This window comes from Mustela putorius, unplaced genomic scaffold, assembly GCF_011764305.1.
Source record: "Mustela putorius furo isolate JIRA1106 unplaced genomic scaffold, ASM1176430v1.1 tig00000813_pilon_pilon_pilon, whole genome shotgun sequence".
In the NCBI taxonomy this organism is placed as follows: Eukaryota; Metazoa; Chordata; class Mammalia; order Carnivora; family Mustelidae; genus Mustela; species Mustela putorius.
The window spans coordinates 1072233-1097729 of record NW_025421485.1 but is presented as its reverse complement, the minus strand read 5'-3'; the positions used below and the strand labels follow the sequence as shown (position 1 = coordinate 1097729).

General features: G+C 38.2%; 1 protein-coding gene across 1 annotated transcript in view; it reads left to right on the top strand.

The window, feature by feature from the left end:
• DDX1 (DEAD-box helicase 1) overlaps positions 1–22398 on the top strand; it is a 33512-nt gene extending 11114 nt beyond the window's left edge. Inside the window, exons 11-26 of the mRNA XM_004745821.3 lie at positions 476–552; positions 666–780; positions 1522–1660; positions 6847–6907; positions 9816–9914; positions 11003–11092; positions 11816–12004; positions 12901–12952; positions 14704–14850; positions 18315–18406; positions 19737–19809; positions 19962–20034; positions 20115–20157; positions 20899–20994; positions 21277–21397; positions 22071–22398. Of these exons, the coding sequence (XP_004745878.2) occupies positions 476–552; positions 666–780; positions 1522–1660; positions 6847–6907; positions 9816–9914; positions 11003–11092; positions 11816–12004; positions 12901–12952; positions 14704–14850; positions 18315–18406; positions 19737–19809; positions 19962–20034; positions 20115–20157; positions 20899–20994; positions 21277–21397; positions 22071–22201 (1598 nt within the window). The 3' untranslated portion in view covers positions 22202–22398. The remainder of the gene's footprint in view (positions 1–475; positions 553–665; positions 781–1521; positions 1661–6846; positions 6908–9815; positions 9915–11002; positions 11093–11815; positions 12005–12900; positions 12953–14703; positions 14851–18314; positions 18407–19736; positions 19810–19961; positions 20035–20114; positions 20158–20898; positions 20995–21276; positions 21398–22070) is intronic.
• Positions 22399–25497: the final 3099 nt, after the last annotated feature.

Sequence of the window (25497 nt, the reverse complement as noted above, 5' to 3'; positions counted from 1 at the left end):
CACTCATGATCTCTGTTTTGGTGAGCTTGATGGGTGAGTTGGGGGAGTGTGACTGGGAGTCACTTCAGTGATGAGAATGGGATGAATTGAAATGACACAGGGACGGTGGAAATCAGGGAGTTTTACTACACACGGGAGAAGAAAAATAGAAGGTAGAGGAAGATGTCGATTCAAGGAGGTTGTCTGTGTTTTAATGTTACAGTATGGTTGTGTGCCATGGGCTGTCTCGTCGAAGTGTCTAATGGAAGGTGATCCATTATGAAGGGAAAAATGTGGAGTGGGAGAAGGGGCACTTGTAGGAGTAAAGTAAGAAGTGAAGAGTTTGACATTAGGCAGCCCAGTTTAGCCGTGGGAGCAGGACGGGAACGCATGCATGTGGGTGGGTTGAGAGATTTGATGATGTGAGCATACGGACGTTCTGTCCCGATCATTTTGTTTTCCTCAGTCTCTTTCTCTCCCTCTTTTTTTTTTTTAGGAAAAGACCTTGGTCTGGCCTTTGAAATACCACCACATATGAAGAACCAAGCCCTCTTTCCTGCTTGTGTTTTGAAGGTAATCAGAAAAATGTTGCTATGATTATAAGCTACTTTGATCTGCTTTATTTTGTACTGGTTAGTTTGCTGTTAGGTTAAGAATTTTCATTTTCTCCCTTTCTTCCATGGTAGAATGCTGAACTAAAGTTTAACTTCGGTGAAGAAGAATTTAAGTTTCCACCAAAAGATGGTTTTGTTGCTCTTTCCAAGGCACCGGATAGTTGTGTTGTCAAATCACAGCACACAGGTATTGCTTTTGAGTGGGTAAGAATTGCAAGAATGGGGTACTGGCTAAAACTCCAGTAAGGAGGCTTCTCCTAGTGAGTGAGTTACACGTGCTCCCTGTGCTGCTTTAGTCACACATCTTTACTTAACACGTCAGTAAAATTCAGTTTCAAAACCTGATTCATAAACTCTTGAGTATTTGGTTTTGTTTAGGCATTTTGGGGAGACTGATCATGGTGATGGTATCTAGTATTTATAAAATTGTGCTTATTAAGTGCTGTGGCACTGTGTTAAGTTCTTTACATAGATTATTTAATCTTCACAACCCTATAAGGTAGTACTCTTCCCATTTTACAGACAAAGACCTCGAGGAATAGGGACTTGACGTAACTTGCCCAAGGTCACACAGCAAGTAAGTGGTAGAACTGAATTTAAACCCAAGCAGTTGGACTTGAAAGCTCATACTCTTACCATTGTGTTGGCTAATCTATGTCAGTTAGTTAAAGTAACTGAATTTCATAGCTTGTTTCATAGCTTGTTTACTTTATCACAAAACATATGATCAGTTGTAATCATGCAAGTAAATTTAAAGAAGCTATAGTTGATTTTAGGAATCCTAGCTTTATTTTGTTTTATGACCGTGTCCTGTAGTTTTTTGACAGTTACTGAAATTTTTGATACTGGAATATTTGTGCTCATGCTTTAAGAGTAAATGTATTGAGATGTGATTTGAACACGTTCCCATCGTTTTCATTTTCTTAAGGTAATGCGCAAGTGGCACAGACGAAGTTTCTCCCCAACGCTCCGAAAGCTCTCATCGTCGAACCCTCCCGAGAGTTAGCTGAGCAGACTTTGAACAACGTCAAGCAGTTTAAGAAATACATTGATAATCCTAAATTAAGGTAAAGCTTCCTTTTGTGCTCAAATGCTTTGTTTTTAGGTTTGAGGTGTTTTGGAAGAAGAGTAAGAAAAAAAATGAGGTGGAAATTCAGTATGCACATACATGCACAGGTGTGAGTGTATAACTTTAACTTTGATATATAGTAGCAAGTAGTTTTTATATAAAAATTTTTTTAAAAAATATTTTTGTTTTGTTTTGTTTCGAAAGAGAAAGAGAGAGCTTGCGTGCTCCCGCGCTGGGGTCGGTGGTGGGGAGAGGTGTGGAGGGGTGGGAAGGGCAGAGAGACTCTTGAGCGGACTCTACTCCCAGCCCAGAGCCTGACAGGAGGCTGGATATCACAACCCGGAGATCATGACCTTAGCTGAGTGAGACGCCTTCCAGGCACCCCTAAAACTCTTATTTGATAAGTTTGTTCAAAGATAAGTAAATTGAGATTTTTCTCGTACATGAAATGCCATGGTTTGCAAAACAATATCAGTAATTTTAATTATTTTGTATTTTTTTAAAAAATTTTTGTTTATTTGACAGATCACAAGTAGGCAGAGCAGTACACCGAGGGTGATGGGGGATGGAGGCTCCCTGCTGAGCAGAGAGCCAGATGTGGGGCTCTATCCCAGGACCCTGAGATAATGATTTGAGCTGAAGGCAGAGGCTCAACACACTGAGCCACCCAGGCACTCCATTTTTTGTATTTTTAAAAGATTTTAGAGCACATGTATGCACGCAGGGGTGGGGGGTGCAGAGGGGCAGAGGGAGAGGGGAAAGAGAATCTTAAGCAGACTCCTCCCTGAACACAGAGCCGTAAGTGGAGCTCGATCTCATGACCCTGAGAGATCATGACCTGAGCCAAAACCAAGAGTTGGAGGCTTAACTAACTATGCCACCACACGCCCAGAAATTAATATTTTTAAGGGAACATTTCATTCACTGTTAGATCCATCACTTCATTTGTGTAGAAAATATCACTGTTTCCTACATGTTGGTAAACAGTTTGGGGAAGCTGAGTCTACCCTGTCTCACAGGAAAGAGAATTTTCCATTCGGGCTTTCACTGGTCACCGCCTAGTCGGAGGGCTCCCGGAACCCCTGGAGGGAGACCGTAAGTGAAGTGATCTTGTGGAGCTCCTTGCTCAGTAGCAGTCCCTTTTGTCTTGAGGAAGGCCATGCCTTATAAACTACTGTGTGAGTTGATTTGTTACTTGATTTTTGTTAATTACCTTTTTTATTGAGACATAATTCTCACACCATAAAACCCACCATTTTAAAGTGTACAGTTGAGTGGTTTTTGGCACAGTCAGGTTGTGCCAGCATCACCACTCCCTGATTTCAGAAATTTGGAATTGCTGGCATTTTTAAAAAATATTTTATTTATTTGTCTGTCAGAGAACGAGAGAGCAAGCGTCAGGCAGGAGGAGAAGCGGGCTCCCTGCCTGCCGAAGGAGCCAGATGCAGGACTAGATCCCTGGCCCCTGGGATCATGACCTGAGCTGAGGGCAGATGCTAAACGACTGAGCCACCCAGGCGCCCCAGGACCATTTTTTTCAACACTGATCTTTTTTTAACTTATAAGTTAAACTTACTCAGGGATAAATTATACTTCATACAGTTTTTTAGGTGAAATAATTCTTAGTTTTGTTTTGAGGATTGATGCATATGTCACTCATTGGGGAATTATTTGAATATCCTACTATGTGTGGAGTCTTGGGCTCTGGATCAGCGGCATAACAGTGAGACAGTCTTTGTTTTCACAAGATTAAGTGTGGGAGTGGGGGGATTGTGTGAAAGGGAGAGAAACAATGGAATAAATGGGGTAGAATGCCTTGGAGATATGATAGGGAAAGTTACTGTAGGAAAACACAACCAGGACATCTGCTTTATGTCAGGGACTTGGAATTCTTCACAAGAGAGTGTGTTTTGAAAGAATGTAAAATGCTAATATGAATGGATTTTTGTGCTGTAATTATGTGTAAAGGTTAACATACCCTTGGACAGGGACTGGAAGGGAAAATGAATAATAAAATCTATTTATTAAGAAGGTAAAATTGTAGGGGTGCTTGGGGGGCTCAGTGGGTTAAGCCTCTGCCTTCCGACTCGGGTCACGATCTCAGGGTCCTGGGACTGAGTCCCGCATCGGGCTCTCTGCTCAGCAGGGAACATGCTTCGCCCTCTCTTCCTGCCTCTCTGCGTACTTGTGATTTCTTTCTGTCTGTCAAATAAATAAAATCTTTAAAAAAAAAAAAGGTAAAATTATGTTTTACTTATTTTGGTTATTCTGTATAAATGAACCTTCCTTGAAAACCCAGCTCAAGTCCTAGTCTGTGAGGCTAGCCTGGCTGTACCAGCCCAGTCCTTTCTCCCTCCTTGGACACCTGACTGTGTGTGCTTCACCTTAATCCTTATACACTGTCACATGTTAGTGTTCTTGTTTTAAATATGCATAGTTTTGCTCATCCCAACTTAGCTTTGTAATCCTTAAGTCAAGGGCTGTTTTTTTATATTCCTCAAGCATACAGTGCTTTGTACACAAGGATAGATTGGGCTATGTGTGTATCTTCTGCTAAATTCATAGGGATAAATACAAGTGATAAGGAAAGTGGAAAAGAGTATTGTAGCAGAAGAAATGATAGATTTAAGGATCATAGTTTCCAAACCTGGGAACTTAGGGACTTTATTTAAAGATACAAATTGTTAATTCTTCTCTTAGATATTTAATATTAGATATTTATTCTCTTAGATATTTTGAATCAGAATTTCCAGGGGATAGGAATTAGAATTTTTTTGTTTTCTTTAGGAAGAATGGCAGCTCTTCCAGGTGATTCCTATATAAATAATCTGGCATCTAATATTACCATATTTAGGAAATATAACAGCTACTAGAATGGTTATAACAGCTCTAGAATGGTACATGGTTAGGGAATATGCCAAGGTAATGGACATTCATAGGTGAGAAAGCACTTTGTGTTTCGTATTTCTTGTAAATTGTTCAAGATGAGGATAGGAAGCCATAAAGCCAACTTTTAATCAGTTGTAGTGTTACAAGACTTAGTGTTAAGGTTGTCTACTTTCTTAGTGTGTTCTAGGATTTTTTAGAAGACTGTGGTCATTAAGAGTAAAATTAATAAAGGAAGATACATGGTAGGTATTTCTGATTGGACGTTGCTGGCTATATCAGGAAGTAATTTTGCTTGCTTTATAAGGAGGAGACAATCTTTTTTTGTAAATAGCTTTAGTTGCATCTAATTCACATACCCTACAACCCACTCTTTAAAGTGTTCCGGTTGCTTTTAGTTTTTCTATTATATTCACAGAGTTGTATTGCTGTCACCAAAACCGTTTTTAGACTTTCTCCTCACTCTCAAAGGAAGCACTGTACCCATTAACAGCCATTCGGTTTCCGCCTGACCTCACCATGCCAAGGCAGCCACTGATTTATTTTCTGTCTGTAGATTTGCCTGTTTTGGACATTTTACATAAATGGGATTGTGTGATACATGTTCTTTTGTGACTGCCACTTGCACTTAGCGTGATGTCATGGTTCGTTCATGACACAGTGTGGATCAGTGCTTATTTCTTTTATATTGCCAAAAAGCATCCCATTTATTTGCATGGACCATGTTTTTACTTATGCGTCCATTAAGTGAGGGCGTTTGGGTTGTTGCCACTTTTTGGCTGCTGTGTTATGAACATTAGTATGCAGGTTTTTGTGTGGACTCATTTTCATCTCTTCTGGATATATACGGAGTGGAATTGCTGCATCTTATAGTATTAGCTTCATGTTCAGTGTTTTCAGGAACCACCCAGCTGTGTTCTAAAGTGACAACATGGTATTACGTTCATACTAGTAATGTTGAAGGTTCCAGTTTCTCCAAATCCTCAACACTTACCTCTCATTTGATTGTAGCCATCCTAATGGGTATGAAATCATATCTTATTATGGTTTTGATTTGCATTTCCCTAATAGCTAATGGTGTTGAACATCTTTTCTTAGGCTTATTGGCCATTTGTAATGTCCACATTTTATTTCCCGTTTTTCATTTGGGTGGTTTTGTTGAGTTATCAGAGTTCTTTATATATTCTGATACGCATATGATATTATTTATTAGATATAGGATTTGTGGATATTTTCACTCTCTTGATAGTGTCTTTGAAGTACAAAGGTTTTTATTTATTTATTTTTTTAAAAAATTTTATTTATTTATTTGACAGAGATCACAAGTAGGCAGAGAGGCAGGCAGAGAGAGAGAGGGAAGCAGGCTCCCCGCTGAGCATAGAGCCCGATATGGACTCTATGGATCCCAGGATCCCAGGACCCTGGGATCATGACCTGAGCCGAAGGCAGAGGCTTTAACCCATTGAGCCTCCCAGGTGCCCCGAAGTACAAAGGTTTTTAATATTGAGGTCTGATTTATTTTTTTCATTTGTTGCTTTTGTTTTTGGTGTCCCATATGATGAGACTTTGCCTACCCAAAGTCATGAAAATTTACCCCCTTGTTTTCTTCTTAAAGTTTTACAGTTTCGTGTCTTGTAATTGCACCTGTAATTTATTTTGAATTAATTTTTGTGTGTAGTATTAAAAAGAGGTCTAACCTCATTCTTGCGCATGTGCATATCCATTTGTCCCAGCACCATTTGTTGAAAAGGCTGTTCTTTCCCCCACATAGAATTGCCTTGGCATAATGTGATCTTTTTTAATCTAAGCATTAAAAAAATTTTTTTTGGAATGAGAAAAATTCAACAATGTGAAAGAATATCCTGTGAAAAATAAGTATTTCAGCTAGTCCCCCAGTTTTTAGTTATCCCATCTGGAGGCAACTTTTAACAATTGATACTTATATATTTCAGAGATATAATTTATACACATACAACCACAAATGTTCAAGAAGGTAGATTGGAAGCAGATTTTGGAGCCCTGGGAATTAGCCTAGTACAGGAGGACATGGAAACGAATGAGAACTGGTGTCTTCTGGGTCTCAGGTGTTCACGTGCTCCTCTGCACGGCCTGTTCTAGCATTTATGCGGCTGCTGCAAGTGAAGTGCTTAAATTCCACCCTTCTCCAGCCTTTGGTTGTAGATTGTTTCTCAGTTACTTAATTTACCCTTAATTTCCACCGAAAAGAAATGGATACAAGTCAAACAACACGGCCAGCTTGAATCGTTCTCTATGTTATCATTATGGTATTTATTTCAGGGAGCTTCTGATAATTGGAGGTGTTGCGGCACGGGATCAGCTCTCTGTTTTGGATAATGGGGTAAGTTGTACTTTTAATTTTTAAGAGATTACGTTATGAGCTATCATTTTGGCAGTTGTAGTTCTGTTGTGTTTCAAGAAAAATTAAGTGAGTCTGAAATTAGAACAAGAGCAAAACAAAATTTGTTCAAAAACATGTTGCAAGTATGTCTTTTCTTTTCCCAAGTGTATACAGCACGGTAGTTTCTTCCAAACCCCTCATGCAAAATTCAGCATACTTTTTTTTTTTTTGGTTTACCTTTTGAGCACTTGAGGATTTTCTTCTTGCTTTCTCATGAATTAAGAATCCTTTCTTTTGGGGCACCTGGGTAGCTCAGTGGGTTAAGCCTCTGCCCTCAGCTCAGGTCATGATCTCAGTGTCCTGGGATCAGGCCCCGCATGGGGAATCTCTCCTCAGCAGGGAGCCTGCTTCCCTCTCTCTCTCTGCCTGCCTCTCTGCCTACTTGTGATCTCTGTCTGTCAAATAAATAAAATCTTTAAAAAAAAAAAAAAGTATCCTTTCTTGGAGATAATGGGAAAAAAAGAAACTGGAGTTAAGAATAGAAATGGAAATCAAGTGGATTGCAGAGAATGTGGACATTTTGGCAGTGACCCAAGGGACGGATGAAAAGTGATAAACTCTGGCTTCAGGAGGAGGGAGATGAGTTCAGATATGGGTCAGGGGAGTCTTACAAAGGGTGCGTAGGCATGCAGTTACAAAAGACAAAGCTAGGACTGGGATCCTTATTATAAGGTAATATTCTTAACTGGGCTCATCAATCCTGTGGCGCTAGATATAGATAGGACTTCATAAAATATTTCATATGTGTGAAGTAACTTGTCCCTTTCAAATTTCTCTCCCATTTCCTTCCCTAAATATTTTATTATTTGATCTAACCCACCTGATACTGAGTCATGGCGAGGAATTATGTCCACTTCTTTCAGTTCCACTGGTGCCCCTGTCAAATGAAATTTTATGCTGTGTGGTTTAGATTGACCTGGTATGACATATTAAAAGCAAGGAATCCTATTACTATACTTGTTAATACTATTTTAAGATAGTAATATTGCTTTGATATGTTCTTATTTGCTGTGCTATATTTTTTAGTGGTTGTAAGAGATTTAATGTTCATTTCCATTCTTGGCTCCTCAAACCCAAATCCATTTTCTTCAGAAGTTATTAAGTTTCTTAACTCCTGTTTTCCAGCTGTAGAGATTTTAGGGAATTCTGTATGCTTCTGTCATTCATATCTAAATTTAGTACTGGCTAAATCCAATGGTAGTTTTATTCTGTGGCTTTCTTGACACCTTCAGAGCCATTCTGCTTAGGGAATCTAATACATTCTCTTTCCGCTCTTTCCATCTATATTCTGTCCTCCTGTGATCTCCCATCATCCTCTGGCTCAGCCGTAGTCCTGTGTTGTGTCTTGTCATGGGCTAAAGTCAGCTTTGGAGTGAGAGAGTAGAACTGTGTAATTTTTACAATTTTAAAAAGTTGCAAAAAAAAAAAAAGTTGCACAGTTAAGCAACATGTGCAGTTGACGCCCAGAGGAGTAATTGGTGCTATTATACAGGTTTTTCCAGCTTATCATTTTTTAAACCTGAGAGACCTGGTATATATATTTCACATAAAGTGAGTTTTCATACTGACTTTAGCTGCTGAAATTGAGGAGAGTGGAGACTGATATGTGGGTTGGAATCCTATCGTAAAGAGATGTTATAGTAAAGAGTAAAGAATCAGAGGGATATTTTGTTCATTGCTATGTATAGGACCTGTCACCATGCTTGGCACATAGCTGGTTCTTAATACATTAAACAGGCCTTATCTTCATATTTTCAGGCAATATTCTCTACTTTGAACTGAGACTTGCTTATAGTTATCAGTACTAATGAAATAGTATTCTCCCCATTTTTATAGATTAGGAAGAGGACTTATACTGAATATTAAGTCACTTGCCCAACATCTTATAGCCTCTAGGTAGCGCTTACTTTAAAACCCATATTCCTGATCACTGTGAACTTGATTAAAAGATGCATGTGTGAATGTAAAATACTGTTCACTTTTGTACTGGTGTGGAGTTTATTATTCTCTTCCCTTTGAGTATGTTTGAGAATTTTTATAATAAAAAGTTAAAATAAACCTTGTTCTTGAGTTAGACCTTTTCTCTTGTTTGTACCAAGTTTGAAATTCCAATTTGGATACTTACAAGCTGTATCATTTAAGTTCTTGTGATTTTTAGTATTCTAAACTTCAGTTTCCTCATGTAAAAATATGAATATTTAGGGTATCTGGATGGCTTAGTCAGTGAAGCATCCGATTCTTGTTCTTAGCTCAGGTGTTAAACTTGGGGTCATGAGCTGAAGCCCCCCTGGGGCTGTTTTGGGCTTCCCACTGGGCATGGAACCTACTTAAAAAAAACAAAAACAAAAACAAAAACGAATAATAATAGTAGTATTTCCTTTCGTGGTCATGAGATGATAACAGTAGTTTTAAAACATTAGCACGGTGTTGTATCAGTTGTCAGAGCCATCTTGCATCGCCAAAGGTGTTGCCCATTTCAAAAAAAGGGAAAGTTGAAAGTAGAAGAGATGAAGTCACACCGCTGGGTGGTGGAGCTCGCGTTTGAATCTGGCTGAACTTCAGAGTTCCCAAAAATTCATTCACTCACAGAATACAAATTTTATGTATTAGACTGTACGTAACAGTTAAGGATGTCAAAATCAGTTATCCAAAATCTTCACATTAATTCCAAACCAAATACAGGTATGGTAATAGGGCATTATCTACAGTTCCTGTTCTGAGAATTTCAAGCTGATGATGACTGCTTCAGTGTGCATGTTTTCACCGTAAGTAAACCACCGTTTGTTGCTGTTTTACAGTGATCAGAATAGTGGTTTGGTTTTCATTAGGTGCTTTTGATATTTTTCAGGTAGATATAGTTGTTGGCACTCCAGGAAGACTAGATGATTTGGTGTCAACTGGAAAGCTGAACTTATCCCAAGTTAGATTCCTGGTCCTGGATGAAGCTGTATGTTGAAATATAGTCGTACTTTAAAAAAATTTTTTTGCTTGTGTTTTGGGAGATAAAATATGTAAAATGATGGAAAAAACCACAATTCAGTCATGATTCTAATACCTAGAAATAATCATTACTAGTAGTTTGGTATATTTTCATCCACTCCTTGTATTTATATAAATACTATTTTACATGGTAAATCAAGTTATGTGAATCTAGGAAAACTTTTTCTTTTTCTTAATAAAGTCTCTTAAGTATTTCATGTCCTTATTTGTGAACAGTTTTTAAAGGCTGTCTAGTGGTCTATGATATGGATATTTCATGGTTTATTTAACCACTCTTGTGACTAGATATGCAGATTTGTTTTTTACTCCAAATAGCTATCTTTGTTGATACATAGATTATTTTACACATTATAGTTATTTTTTTATGTTAGAGTTGCACAATGTAAAGTCTAAGAACATTAATGTCTTGGAAGCTCTTTTTTTTTAAAAAATTTTTTATTTTTTCAATTTCTTTTCAGTGTACCAGAATTCGTTGTATATGCACCACACCCAGTGCTCCATACAGTCCGTGCCCTCCATAATACCCACCACCAGGCTTCCCCAACCTCCCACCCCCCGCCCCTTCAGAACCCTCAGATTGTTTTTCAGAGTCCATAGTCTCTCATGGTTCACCTCCCCTTCCAATTTCCCTCAACTCCCTTCTCCATCTTCTTGGAAGCTCTTGAGACATACTTTCAAAGTATTTTCAGTATGAGTTGAGGTGGTTTTTTAATACTGAGGATTTTTGTTTTCATATTTTCATATTAAAATTACATGTTTAAGGATATGTGATAGAAACTGTCATCTCTAGTATTCATATTAGAATACTGGAGTATAGTTTTTGGGTTGTTTATGGTCAGCTTTTTTATATTCTAGTCACATGGAATTAAAGTTGAATTTATAACTTGTCTTCATCTGATGGGAAATAATCATTTTGAGAATATGGGGATATGTATGTTTATGAATACATTCCCATTATCTTTTTACACTTGATTTACAAAAGAAAGATTCAGGTATTGATTAAAAAATTTATGCTTTTCTTTGCTTCTCATTCAGGATGGGCTTCTTTCTCAAGGTTACTCTGATTTTATAAATAGGATTCATAATCAGATTCCTCAGATTACCTCTGATGGGAAAAGACTTCAGGTATGAAATGACAGATGCATCTTAAAATACATGTGGACAGTTGTTATGTGTTAATGCTTATTTTGTTTTGTTCTACATTTTGTTTTGGTGTCTTATGATTACATTAACTGCCAAATAAAACATTTTCGTTATTACCTGAGTAAATAGTACACACAAAGAAACGGTCTTGAAAGCTGCGCATAGAAATGAAGAAGAAGGGAACTAAAGAAAATTAGGTGTCACAGAAGATGATAAGCAAAAAATTCTTAGTTGTTTTTTTTCTACAGAGCATTTAGAGTTTATATTTCGGACTGTGAGGAGGACTGCTTCGTGTTTGAGGGGGCAATATCATGAGCTGTTGAAAACAGCTGTTGTCATTATTTCTTAAAATATTACTCTTATTTTTCTCACCTTCACTTCCTAGGAAGAATTTGAGAGGTAGAAGAGGCTTTAAGGGGGAGAGAAGGGAACAAACAGTAACTTCTTCATCTTAGTCTTCGTAGGACCTCGTGGAATCGATGGCATGGTTTCCGTAGCAGCGAGGGGACGGACTGTGAGCGAGGGGATTGTAGTTCAGAGAGATTAACCGGCCCAGAGTTCTGTCACCAGTTGCTGCTGCAGGGTTCGGTATTAAACTCATCTGTAGATTCCAGGTTAACATGCTTTGGGGCCCACATTAGTATTCATATGGTGGAATTATTACTGTAAAATAAAAGTTGATCTAAACTTTTTTTTCCCTCTTAGGTGATTGTTTGCTCTGCTACTTTGCATTCTTTTGATGTGAAGAAGCTGTCTGAGAAGATAATGCATTTTCCCACCTGGGTTGATTTAAAAGGAGAAGACTCCGTTCCGGACACTGTACACCATGTGGTTGTCCCGGTGAATCCCAAAACTGACAGACTCTGGGAAAGGCTTGGGAAAAACCACATTAGAGTGAGTACTTCACACTGTTAACATTTATGGGGAATAAAACTTACATAAACTAGCTTAACCTTGGGCTCTTAGTGATGCTTATAGCCAGATACTGTACCTGAGAAAAGAGAAATCCACCCAGTGACTGCAAAAGGTTAGGCCTTGAGAGCACAGAATAAGTGATGGGCTTTTATTTTTTTCTCTGTAAGAGTTACTTTTTTTTTTTTTTTAAGATTTTATTTATTTGACAGAGAGAGGTCACAAGTAGGCAGAGAGGCAGGCAGAGAGAGAGGGGGAAGCAGCCTCCCTGCTGAACAGAGAGCCTGATGCGGGACCTGATCCCAGAACCCTGAGATCATGACCTGAGCCGAAGGCACTGAGCCGCCCAGGCGCCCCCTCTATAAGAATTACTTTCAATGATCATCTTCCTTGATGTAATTTTGATAAATGAGTAGGATAATATATATACCTAGATCTAATTTCAGATACAATGATGCTGTTTTCAATAATATTTTAGTGTCCTCTTGAGGTTCCTTATTTTCCTAAAAAGAAATTTCATGTGTCTACCTAGTGTTTTTTCCCTCCGCTGTTCTTAGATTTACCTTTATAAAATAAGGGTGTGTTGTGTATTATAAGTATATAATATTCTAAAAGCCACCTTTTTTATTACATCTAAAAGCCATTTTTATTACATTTAAAATTGCTTAGTCTTAGACTTACAGTTAATAAAGGGTTTTCTAAATCTGAAGAATGCTTTTGCCTAGTCTGAAATGCAGTCTAAAGTTAGGTACATTTTTCCTTTAAAAAAATGATACCTGTTTGGAATCCTTACTTAACCACTTGCTACCCTTTGTTAACCTTTTCTTTTATTTTTTTATTTTATTTTATTATTTTTTTTTAACCTTTTCTTTTAATAGACTGATGATGTACATGCAAAAGATAACACAAGGCCTGGTGCTAATAGTCCAGGTAAGTTGAATGAGTGATTAAGTGAGTGAATGAATGAATGGGCGAATGAATTAATGAATGGTTTTGAAAGATTTTGAAAACAAATTGGTTTGTTTTAATTGAATTTATGCCCCACCTATTCTCATGAAGGATTTGAGGTGACCTATAAAATTAGAACAGGAAATCTGAAGATAAAAGCACCAAAAATAATAAGGAAATGAGGGAAATGTTGATACCAGTCAGCTAAGAGCAGCATTAATCACTGAATTTCAGATGTTAGTCTCTTGACAGCTAGGTCACACATACTTTGGATTTTGGAATTCTTTTTTTTACCATAGGATATTAGCACAATTCTCTGGCAACAGATTTTATATTGGTCCTGAATTTCTGGAGAAATGTCACATAGATTCTTCACTGAGGGAATTAAGTAATAAAGGAAAATGTCTTTAGCTTACAACTTTGTGGAAGATACAGAAATTATCTTGAAATAGTTCATTCTTTTTGTAAATGGTAAGGTATATCTAACACAAAATTTCCCGTTTTAACCATTCTGAAGTGGATCAAGTTCAGTGGCATGAAGTACATTCCTACTTTGCATCCATGGCCACCATCCATCTCTAGGCCGTTTTCATCCTCCTAAACTGACTATCATTAGATCATTAAATATTTATTGGTTTTTAAAAAGGTAAACATTTAATTCAGTGAAGATATTTATTTGCAGAGCAGAGACTGTTTGTTTCAGGTTCATAATATTTTAAAGATCTATGAGTGTACATTCTTTTGCAAGGATCGTGCTTATCGAATGTTGAGTAGATCTCAGACCCATTAGGCTGCATGTTTGATGTTTGATGTCTCACGTGGGTCATTGGGGAGGGTGAGACTGCATTTGCTTCACGGTTGGATCCATGTGTAGGTTTATGGCAAGTATCTGAAAGGTGAATTTTCTGAAATCTTGATTAAATAGAGTCCCTTTGGATTCAGTTTTATGTGCAGTTCCAAATTTATAAGGTGTATGCTCAAATAGCCTTTTTGTTGGAGAGGAGCAGAGACACTGATGATTCAAAATAATGTGTCCTCCCACTGTTTGAGAATACATTTTATAAAGTATAAATTGTTACTTCATGTATTTTTTCTTGTAAATGTTTTGCTTAGTTTATATAACAATTAGATATGGCTAGAGAGACTTTAGAAATATGGTGGGTTACAGAATTAAAATTTCCCATTAGATAGTTGGTAACTGTAGCATTAGCTTCCCACTGAAACAGATGGGGGGTGATGGCTAAGAAAGGACTTCGTTTGACATACAGTTTTTTTATTCCGTAGAAGTATGAACTTTCTGGTGTTAAATTTAAGAAGTACATTGATTATTTTTAAAAGGGGTTAAAATAATTGAGTAAACATTTATTGAGCAGTTAGGGGAGTTAATGCAAGGCAGCATATGATTAGTTGTCCATGAGAGATAGGAACAGAGTTTTGTTGTAGGTATGAAGCTCTGTTTGCTTGTGGTTATATGTCTGTTTCCCTCATAAGAGGTACGATTATAGGTGTTTTGGTGCCCATAAGGTGGCACAAATGCACATTAACAGAAACAGGAATAAATGAGTGAATGGATATTCTCACCTTTTCATCCTATCTTAATCTCACTTATTTTTTATTAAAGCCAAGTGTTGTAGGTGAGTTAAGCAGTAAGTCTGTGACTGTAATTATGTGTGTTTATATCAGTTTTAGATTGAAATTCTTTTTCTGTTTTTGTTGTTGTTATGGTATTCAAGAGATGTGGTCTGAAGCTATTAAAATCCTGAAGGGGGAGTATGCTGTCCGGGCCATCAAGGAACACAAGATGGATCAAGCAATTATCTTCTGTAGAACCAAAATTGACTGTGATAACTTGGAGCAATATTTTATGCAACAAGGAGGAGGTAATGTTTCCTCACTTGAAATAAATTGTGTTTATTTCCTCATTTAATAGATTATTAGTCTCATGTTGATGCAGTCTCGAATGCATGCACAGAATTTAAAGTAGCAGTGGTGCATTGTAAGTATCTGTGCTTATCTAGTACTTTTTCATAGGATAAGCGCCAGGCAGACAGTGAGGGCTTTCCATGCAGGTACAGGTGCATTACATTGTTCTGAGGTCCTGCTGCCATTTGGAAGAAGGGTAATGTTATTGATTAACTTTAATGTTAAAATTTCAAGTTATAATCATTAAATAAGAGAATGTATATTTTCTAAGCCAATAAATGGAGAAAAAAAATATCTTAAAAAGGCTAAGAAAGCTAGAGGAAAAATAATAAGAAATAGCAGAATGGTTAGAAATTACAGAGTAAGATGGCTGGTGGAAAAATCTGAGTGTAAACACTATCTAAGTCCTTGGTTAAAAGGTGTAGATGGTTAGACTGGATAAAATCTAGCTGTTTGCTATTTATAAGAGGTATACTTAAAACCTGAGGACATGGAGAGATTGAAAGTGGCTGAAGAAATATATGTATCATCTAAACTACCAGTGAAAAGAAAGTCGGTCTAGCTATGTTAACAAGAGATGCAGTAGAATTTAAGACAAATATTAACTAGAAATAAAGTCCCTATGTAATCAAATATTTAATCTATAATGAGTATAGGATGATTCTAGTGTTACGCTCCTTATAACATATAAACCAACATGAAGAGATGCTCAACATCTCAGTCATTAGGGATATGCAAAATCACAGCATAGTAGCACTGTACGCTCATTATAATGGCTAGATTAAAAATCCAAGGCCACTTTTTGGCGGGGTTGTTGAACAGCTGTTGCTGGACAGCCATGTCGGTACAAGGGCTTCCATTTTTATTTGTTTTTTTTTTTTTTTAATATTTTATTTATTTATTTATTTGGCAGAGACATAGTGAGAGAGGGAACACAAGCAGAGGGAGAGGAAGAGAGAGAAGCAGGTTTCCCGCTGAGTTGGGACCTGGATGTGGGGCCTGGGATCATGACCTGAGTTAAAGGCAGACGCTTAACTGACTGAGCCACCCGGGCTCCCCTGGTCTTACATTTTTAAATAAAATTAACATTGCTATCTTATGGCTTAGTAATTCAACTCCTAGTTACTCGAGATAAATAAAGTTTATCCAAGAGTTATTGACAGAAGCTGTGAGCAAGAGTGGTCATAGCAGCTTTATTTATAATAGCCCCAAACTGAAGATACACCAGGTGGCTGTCAGTAGGGAAATGGCTTAAACCAGATGTGAAATATTTAGTCACTGGAAATACTGCTCAGTGATACAAAGGAATGGACTATTGGTGGACTCAGAAGCTGTGGGTGAATCTCAGACATCTTGCAGAATGAAGATTCTTTATACAAGCCTATATTCTGTATGATTCCATTTATGTGAAGTTCTAGAAGAGTCAGAATTAATCTGAAAGGGGAAGAAACCCACAACATTGGTTTTTCCCCAGCATAATGGGAATGGGGGTACTTTGTGGAGTGACATTCATATTTTCTATCTTGATAGGACTTTGGGCTTGCATAGGTGCGTGCGTTTGTCAAAACTCACCAGACGTCCGCTTAAGATTTGTACATTTCCTTGTATGTAACTTTCACCTTGAAGGAAAATCATAAAACCTAGACAAATAACTGCATTCTAGTTAATGAGATGCATGCTGAACTGTACAGATATTTGCAGTTTATATTGAAATGCATCAAAAATAGAAAAATGAATTGATAGGAAAAAGAGCTAGACAGGCAGTAAAGTAAATATAGTAAATGTTAGTGGTATAATCTAGGAGGTGAAAATACAGCTATTTACTTTGAGATCTTTTCATTGTTGCTGTGTTTGAAAATTAATGTTGAAAAATATATAAAGCAAAAATTGACAGATGTATCCTGGTAACAGATGAATCCTGCTTTCATAGTGGGGAGAACTCGAACACATCTCTCTCTCTCTTTTTTTAAAGATTTTATTTATTTATTTGACAGACAGAGATCACAAGTAGGCAGAGAGGCAGGCTGAAAGAGAGAGAGAGGAAGAAGCAGGCTCCCTGCTGAGCAGAGAGCCCGATGCGGGACTCGATCCCAGGACACTGGGATCATGACCTGAGCTGAAGGCAGAGGCTTAACCCACTGAGCCACCCAGGGGCCCCAGACACATCTCTTTTTATAATTGGTGTATGTCAGGGAGCCAGAAAACTCAAACAGTTTAAAAAGTTTGAACTGATAGTTATATGAGGAATAGGTTCTATTGCTCATCACTGTGAACAGTTTAGTACCATCCGGTCCCCGCCCCTGCTGCCCCCAAGTTCTAGCAAACAACCTTGCTTGGTTGTTTTAGTTATAGTGACTGTTCTATAATACTTCTTCCTGTCCATGTTGGTTTTAAATGGAGAATTTGATTATTTGGTTAGAAAAGCCATTGCTCGGGACACCTGGGTTACCAAAGTAACACAGTTTATACCAGAACTTCAGAGGTTTAACAGAGGAAAATAAAGGATTCCTCCTCTCTCTATACATGGCTTGACTGGGGAGTAGGAATGTGTGTGTGTGTGATATTCCCCTAAACAACTTGAATTCAGAATGCAGTAAGGCCTAAGGGGTAGGCCTCTGGAAGTTCTGATTAGCTATTATTTATTCTCTGCAAAATTAGTTCTTGTATTCATTTTGGGTGGGTAGCTTTCATGGTATATTTTTCTTGAATGCTGAAGTAATTTTATTGAACTTAAAATTTACTATGTAGAGTAGTTATGGTATTATTGTTACTCTGCATTCCTGCTGGAGCCTACGGGTTCTTTTGAGCTCTTGACGGCTGTTTATTCTTACTCTGATCAGGACTGGATGGATTTTCTTACTGTATCTACTTGAGTTTCTTTTTTAGAATTGGCTTCCAGTGTATATGCCTTTCCATCCTACCAGTTTGCTGCTCCTAATCTGCTTTGGCCAGGGTACCAGATCATGAAGCTGTTAGGACATTCTGATGGGGGTAGGCTCGTGGGCGTGGCCTTTAGTAAGGGCCTGAAGTTCATCATGCCTATTTTGGTCCTTCCAAGATTGATCTCTCTTGTCTGCTTTTTTGGTTCTTAGCTTTCTTTATATGGGATCGGAGAGGTTCCTGGTATACACATAGGTTTTCCTTTTAGTAACACATTTGGTATACTGTTCTGTCTGCTATACATCAGGAAGAGTGACTTAAAAATATCCTTCAAAGTAAATCAGTTTTAATGCTCCTGGAGTTTATTTTAATGGCATTTCACTTATGACAGAAATTGTGTTAACTGTGGTTTGTGGCAAATTGGGGTGTAGAGTTCTGTGGAATTATATGGCACCATTGTAGTCGGAATGCTATTGGTTTTTTGATACAGTCTTTGGTGTATTGTTTTCCAAGGTTAACTGTTTAATGTGCTCTTCACCAGGACCTGATAAAAAAGGACATCAGTTCTCATGTGTTTGTCTTCACGGGGACAGAAAGCCTCATGAAAGGAAGCAAAATTTGGAAAGATTTAAGGTACTGCTCTTTAGTTGACTGCATTTCCTTAATAGCCAAGGGGGGAATCGCAGCCAATTTTAATCAGTTACAGTTAGTATTATTAAAGCCATTCTTGTTCTCGAAATTTCAAAAGATTTTTGCTCTGTTGATATATCCTTGATGACAGGGCTTAGTCATCTTTAGTATGCAGTGGTCAGTTACATGTTCTCCGTGCAACACTGCTATGGTAAGAATTTTCAACTTAAGTCTTAGTTGAATTCTTTCAGGTAGGTATTTTTAAGAGAAGGGTCATGGGATAGTTAAACCATGTCTGTGAGTCTTATTATTTTTTTTTTAACAGTTCGTAGTAATACCCATAGCGAAGTTAATTTGTAGATTAATTTAAGAGAGGTAGCAAGAGTACGGTTTTGTGGGATTAAAAACACTTGTAACTGTTTGGGGCGCACTGTCCCACTTTCATGCTGGCAGCCCGCGGACAGGTGGGTTAGCTCTCGGTGGAGGTGGGGAGGGTTTGAGCCGTCTCGAACACAAGGGCAGGAGCCTCCACCCACAGCATTCTCGTTGTTTATCATGTGTTCACCCCAGTGCAGAGTACAAATAGCATTTTCTCTCAGACCCATCGTATGAATAGAAGGTGGAAAGTACTGAGCTTAGGAACTTTGGATTATGCTTCCATGTGAGCAGAATGTGCATATGGGAGCATGTTGTGTGGTCGCATTTCAGTGTGTGTATGTTTGCCCTTCTCTACCCAGGCTCGTACGCTGGACCCCAGGTCAGCATTCCTTCCCCACTCTGTGTCTAACTTTGCTTTGCCTTGAGGCACAAATGACGTGCAAAGGCTAATTTGTATTTCCTTGGTGAGAGCACTGGGGCCCACTCTCTGTTCCCTTGTCTTAGAATTTTGTCTGTTGTCACAAAAAGTATAACCTCAAGGTGAAATGCCTGGTATTCTGAATTTATTTTAATACAAGGTAAAGATAATGTTTATATTTTAACATTTTTTTCCTATTTTCTCCCCCCCTCTTTTTTTTTAAAATTTTATAAACTTGCTTTGGCATTAACAGTCAGGATTTCTAAAGATAAATCCAAATTATAAGCAGTTTATCTTTGGTGTGAGAAAAAAAGCAAATAAAAATGAATCCAATTACTGATTTATTCACCTTAAATGTCTTGTTTTAGTAGATCATAACTTAAAAATTTAAGACAAGGTCCAGTGAATTATGAGTATCTGGACCTCTAATCTGATAGTAACACATTAGTCAGCGGTCTCAGTGGAATGGTAGTATTTGTATTTATTTTTTAGCATATGTCATAATAAATTCCTTTCTCCCCTTTCTGTTCTCTTTAGAAAGGAGATGTAAGATTCTTGATTTGCACCGACGTAGCCGCCAGAGGAATTGATATTCACGGTGTTCCTTATGGTAAAAGAAAGGTTTTGTAACTTCAGTTTAAATTTTACGGAATTCAGAGTGAACCCTCTAGTGTTTTTGAAATATTTAGAACATCAAACATCTAATATGGTTGAAAATTTTAGAAACTAATGGCAATTGGTAATAATTACTTTTATTTGCAGTTATAAATGTCACCTTGCCTGATGAAAAGCAAAACTATGTACATCGAATTGGCAGAGTAGGAAGAGCTGAAAGGTATTGCTATATTTTTTTTTTCTTTTCATGCTTTTATGCCTCAGGAGTAAAGTCTAATAAAGACTTCTAAAACTTTTCAGGATGGGTCTGGCCATTTCCTTGGTAGCAACAGAGAAAGAAAAGGTAATCTTCTCAGTGCTGTATTATATTCATTGTTTGTTGTCGTTTTAGATGTTGTAAGTAAGAGCAGTTTGATTTTTCCATTTACATTGAATTCAGTTGCATATGGATATAAGTGAACTTTTTAATGGCATCTTTTTTCTCTATAGTCTTGTATGGACCAGCAATAGGATGTAGTTTAGAAAGGAAAAATGCAAAATATAATTTTCACTAATAGCCTTAGTGTACTTGATTTCACCAAAAACTATTTAAACCCTCCCTGACATCATGCCACAGAGAACTTTTGTGGTAGAGGGTGTAACTTGTGATTTTGCAGTATAATTTGATGAAACTTTACCAAACCGTTTCAAGAATAAGGAACTCCCATAAGCTCATTGTCCAAAATAGTTGTTCATTTTGCTTTTTGGTATTTATTATAGAGAGCATTTGGATTTACTTTTTGATATAATTTTGATAGAGTATTCTCCAGTATTTACTTTTTCATCCTTGTTTTTATCTGAGAATTCCTTTCTGTAATTGGCATGCATTTTAGGAAAACTTCAGGATCATTCTCAAAAAGAAGTCTTTTAGAAGACCTAGTTAATGAGCTCCTGAATGGTGGAAGTCATGGGATGACATACAATACTGCAGTCTGTTTTTCTTGTCCTTGGGGATAGAAAATATTTAAAAAACTAATTGAGCATAAAAATATCTAGCAGGTTGCAGTCTCCATATATGTTAGTATTTTTTCCATATTTCATGTAGGTTTGGTACCATGTATGTAGCAGCCGTGGAAAAGGGTGTTATAACACAAGACTCAAGGAAGACGGCGGCTGTACTATATGGTACAATGAGATGCAGGTAAGACTCCTAAGGAATGTACGAAATTGGCAACAATAGACCACAATTCATTATAAAAGTCATACCTTAGCTTTATTTGTTAGATGTGAGGAAAAGTAGTAATTGATTATAATGTTAGTTATAGCTTGTAAGTGGTAACTTGTGAGTTTATCTCTTCAGAAATCTAACTTCCATTTATACTATTATAGTCTTCCTAGTTTCATTGGACATCGTTAAGGTGCAACTCTGTCTAAATGAGATTTTTATTTGAAAATGCTTTTTATATTTCCTTTCCCATCTTAGTTGCTGTCTGAGATAGAAGAGCATCTGAATTGCACCATTTCTCAGGTTGAACCGGATATAAAGGTACCAGTGGATGAATTTGACGGGAAAGTCACCTACGGTCAGAAAAGGGCTGCTGGTGGTGAGTTTTGAGTTCCTTTTATTTCTATTCTAAATGTGAATGTGTCCTTCTTGGGCGTCTGTGTGTAGAAGAGAGTAATTTCATCTCATCATGGTTAGTGTCTATTTTTAGTTTATTAATCATTTCCTCATTATTCTCATAGCACTTTATCCATATGTGTCTTGTAGCATTTTTGGGTTGTGTGATTTGTATGTGAATGAAGGATGGAAGCATAGCTGTTTCTCTTGAGGTATTAATGTCACAAAGAATAGTTGAACGTTTTTAGAGTTATTAGGAAACCAGTATAATGGCGATTTTGAACAAAGAATTGAAAACATTTGATTTAATATCAAGTGGTAAACCAGCATACTGTTTCCTTTGCCTGGAATGCCCTTAGCTCATTTCTGAAAAATTTTTTTTAAGATTCAGGCTACTGAGCTAGTGGTTTCCAAACCAAAAAAAAAAAAAGGAGATGCGGGAGGTTGCTAGGGGCCTTGGGACACTGTTAGGCCTGATCATTCATTTCTGTGGATTTAACGTCTTTAGAACTCACTTGTGGAGATGACTTAACCAGTAGTACATTTTTTATTGCTAGAAGCAATGTATGAGCGGATGTAATTGAGCCAAAGTATTGCTGACAAGTTATTTCAAGCATGTCATTTACATTACTTTATAATTTGTGTGTGTGATGCAGGTGGAAACTATAAAGGCCATGTGGATATTTTGGCACCTACGGTTCAAGAGTTGGCTGCCCTTGAAAAGGAGGCTCAGACATCTTTCCTGCATCTTGGCTACCTTCCTAACCAGCTGTTCCGAACCTTCTGATTTTAACATACACTGATAAGATTTGAATAATAAAAGTCTGTAGTCTTCAAACTCTAGAACAGTTGTACTGCTTCCAAGCAGTAGTATTTATAGTAACAGGAGCTATTAATGCTGACTCTTGCATGTCAAGAAACATTAATCTTAGGAATTCTTCATAAAATGGCAACCTAATGAGAATAATAAATTTGATGACTATATTTTTATGAAGGTTTGTGTCTTATATTTGATGGTTTTCTTTTTCAAGAAAACTATGGGTTGACCAAGTAAAGTTTCTGGGTATGTGATTTTGGCGGAGGGGGTGTGGGGAACCACCAGTGGTTTCTTGGGTGGAATTTATCATAGGAAGCGATCCCAGATGCAGATGTTCTTGAGATGGTTATAGTTGCCTAGGTATAAGCTGAAGCTGGAGGAGACTCATGACAGGAAAGAAAATTGGATGATCCTAAGGCAGAAGGACCACTTGGTTAGTTTTGGGGGCCTGGAGTTTTTTAGAGAGGGAGGAAAGGTTCTGTGTCTAAGGATTGAGGAGGAGGAGTGTGTGATGGTTACAGCAAGGATGTGTTTTGGAAGGTTTGTCTTGTTTCTAAGAATCTTTCTTTCCAGAGGATAGTTACTATAAAGATAAAACCATTTTACTGTTCCTCTATGTTTTTTAAAATTTTTTATTTTTTTAAAGATTTTATTTATTTATTTGACAGAGATTGCAAGTAGGCAGAGAGGAGGGGAAGCAGGCTCCCTGCTGACAGAGAGCCCGATGCAGGGCTTGATCCCAGGACCCCGGGATCATGACCTGAGCCAAAGGCAGAGGCTTTAACCTACTGAGCCACCCAGGCACCCTGTTCCTCTATGTTGTAAAATTAAACATAGTCCTTGGGAGATGTTTCTTCAGTCCCTTTTGCCTACAATACCCAAAGGAAAAGAGAAGAGATAAATTTGAATTGTTATTGTATGCCTTTTGACTCTTAGTTAATAAAGTCTTATTCCTGTGCTAGGATTCTTTAAGAACACAGGCTATTATAAATTCTTGTATGATGGTTTCTAAACCTTTGAGCACAGAAATATTTTCTTTAAACAAAATCTTGAGTGAAACTCAGGGTAGACAGTAACAGTGGGAGAACCATTGCGTAGATTTTGAGTCACAGTTTGTGCGAAATGATGAGAATAGCATCCTCTCACATTTAGACCACGTTCTCTGGAGATGTCCTAGAACCGCCCCAGCTGATCTCGGAGCTGTGCGATGACAGCGCTCCACAGCGTCCACGCATATTAATCACTGCTTTAGAAAGGGGTTATTTTAACCAACATAACAGCAAGGAAAAGACTGAGATCTGGACCATTTAAATACTGGAGCTGGGGGAGGCAGAAGCACAGTTTGGGGGAATGCATGCCCACGTGGCCTGGTTTGGAGAAGTGGAGCTGAAACTTGGGTTCCTGTCTCAGCTTTTACTCTTGTCTCCCATTAGAAGACGATCCTCAGGTCCAAATGGGTAGCCCAGGGAGGCATGGAGACCGGAAGTGGGTATTTGGCTTTTCCGATGCAAATTACTGTCCAACTGCAGTGATCTGCACAGAAACTCTGAGGGCAAACTGTTTGCCCAGACCAGCAGAGGGGTTGTCGGGAGACTTGGCCGGCCCCTTGTACTCACATCACGGGTAACCCTTCCCTTTATTCTCAGTCCCTGCCTCCAGATACCCATTCCTTCAGGCCTCAGGATTCATGCTAAGAATGTAGAGAACTGTTGAAAGTCTCCTTAAAGAAGTGGTCACTGAGCCCTGACGGTTCTATTTGCCCCCCTTCTTCCTTTTAGAAACAGAACCTTCTGAGTTTTCATCAGTAGGATTTCCTAGCTAGGGACTGCCTTCCCCAGGTTCTAGTCCGTGGGGTACAAGTCAAAGTGATGCGACAACTTCACGTCCTCTGCCTTCCCTTTCCTTGCTCAAGCTGTACCTCGGAGGTGGTGGTAGTGAGCCTTTGTCCACGTTAGGAAAGTGTCCTACTTTGGGAATGCAGAGGGACAAGGAACCTGGAGGACCTTGGAGGGGAGCTGCTGCCCTCTCTGGCTGGCCCGCCCGTTCGTGTAACTTAATTGTCTCCGAGCCACCGTATGGTTAGGCCTCTACCCCAGCTAATACAGAACACGAGGGGTGCACGAAAGCCCAGGACATATTAAATATTAACCATCACCTGTTCGTCTTTCTAACTCATAGCTTCAGCCTTTACCATGTAAGAGCTTGTAAGTACACTCACATACCTTGCGCCTGGAATTCTGTCTGTCTCCCTGCTACACAGAAGTACAAAGACTTGCCCCACCCTCAACATACCCCGCACGGCCTGGGGCCTAGCAGTCTTGCCACATTCCTCCTCATTATCTAGTCTTTCATTCTGTTCTCTTCGAAGCTAGCTTCAGGCTTTGATTTATGGTAGAGTTATACTTTCATAGTGACTGGTTTTGTGTTTGGGGCTTTTTTTTTTTTCCAAATTCAAATACTAATAAACTTAAGTGAGCTGGTCTCTTTGTGGATCCACTATGTTCAAGAGAACTGAGTCTCAAGGACTCTAGCCACTGGCATTAGCTATAGAATTGCAAAAACCTCGCTTACCTCATGAGCACATATTTTCCTATTATAAACAGAAGTGGAAATTTCTGGTTAGAACAGTGCCTACCCCTCCATCCTTTTGACTTCTGTTCCCACTCTCAGAGGAAATTACTAACATGTTAGTTCATTTTTTGTGTGTGAAATTTTTGGTGTACTGTTTAGGTCCTACTGTATACACAATTTTGTATTTTCATTTGACATAGTATTTCCTTGTAAATACTTTATGGCTCCGTAATCTGTGGAATGTGCTGTTATTTACATGACTGCTGTGTTCTTACTGCTCATGAGCCCCAAGGGGATGGAGGCGGGTGTGAACCCGAGGGGGTGATTCTGGCCCTAACCCATAGGAGCCAGATGACAGAGGCTGGTTCCTTAGCCTCTCTTGAGATTTAGTTTCTTTCTTTATAGAAATGGTGAAAGTAATTCTCATCATTCAAGGGTTGTGTTAAGCATTCAGCGAAGTCCAGCACCTAAGAGGTGCTCGTCGCATATTTTATAGTATTTATACTGTTCCCTGCTGTGAACATGTTTGATCTCTTTTGGATTGTTTGCTACTGGATTCGAGAAACTGGATTGTTGCATTAAAATGTGTGATGCTTCTGACTCTTTTTCAGGTTCATTACCAGATCACTTCCTGCAAGGGTTGTATTGGTTGACACGGACACTAACAAGACAGGAAGAATATTCTGCACAGTGTA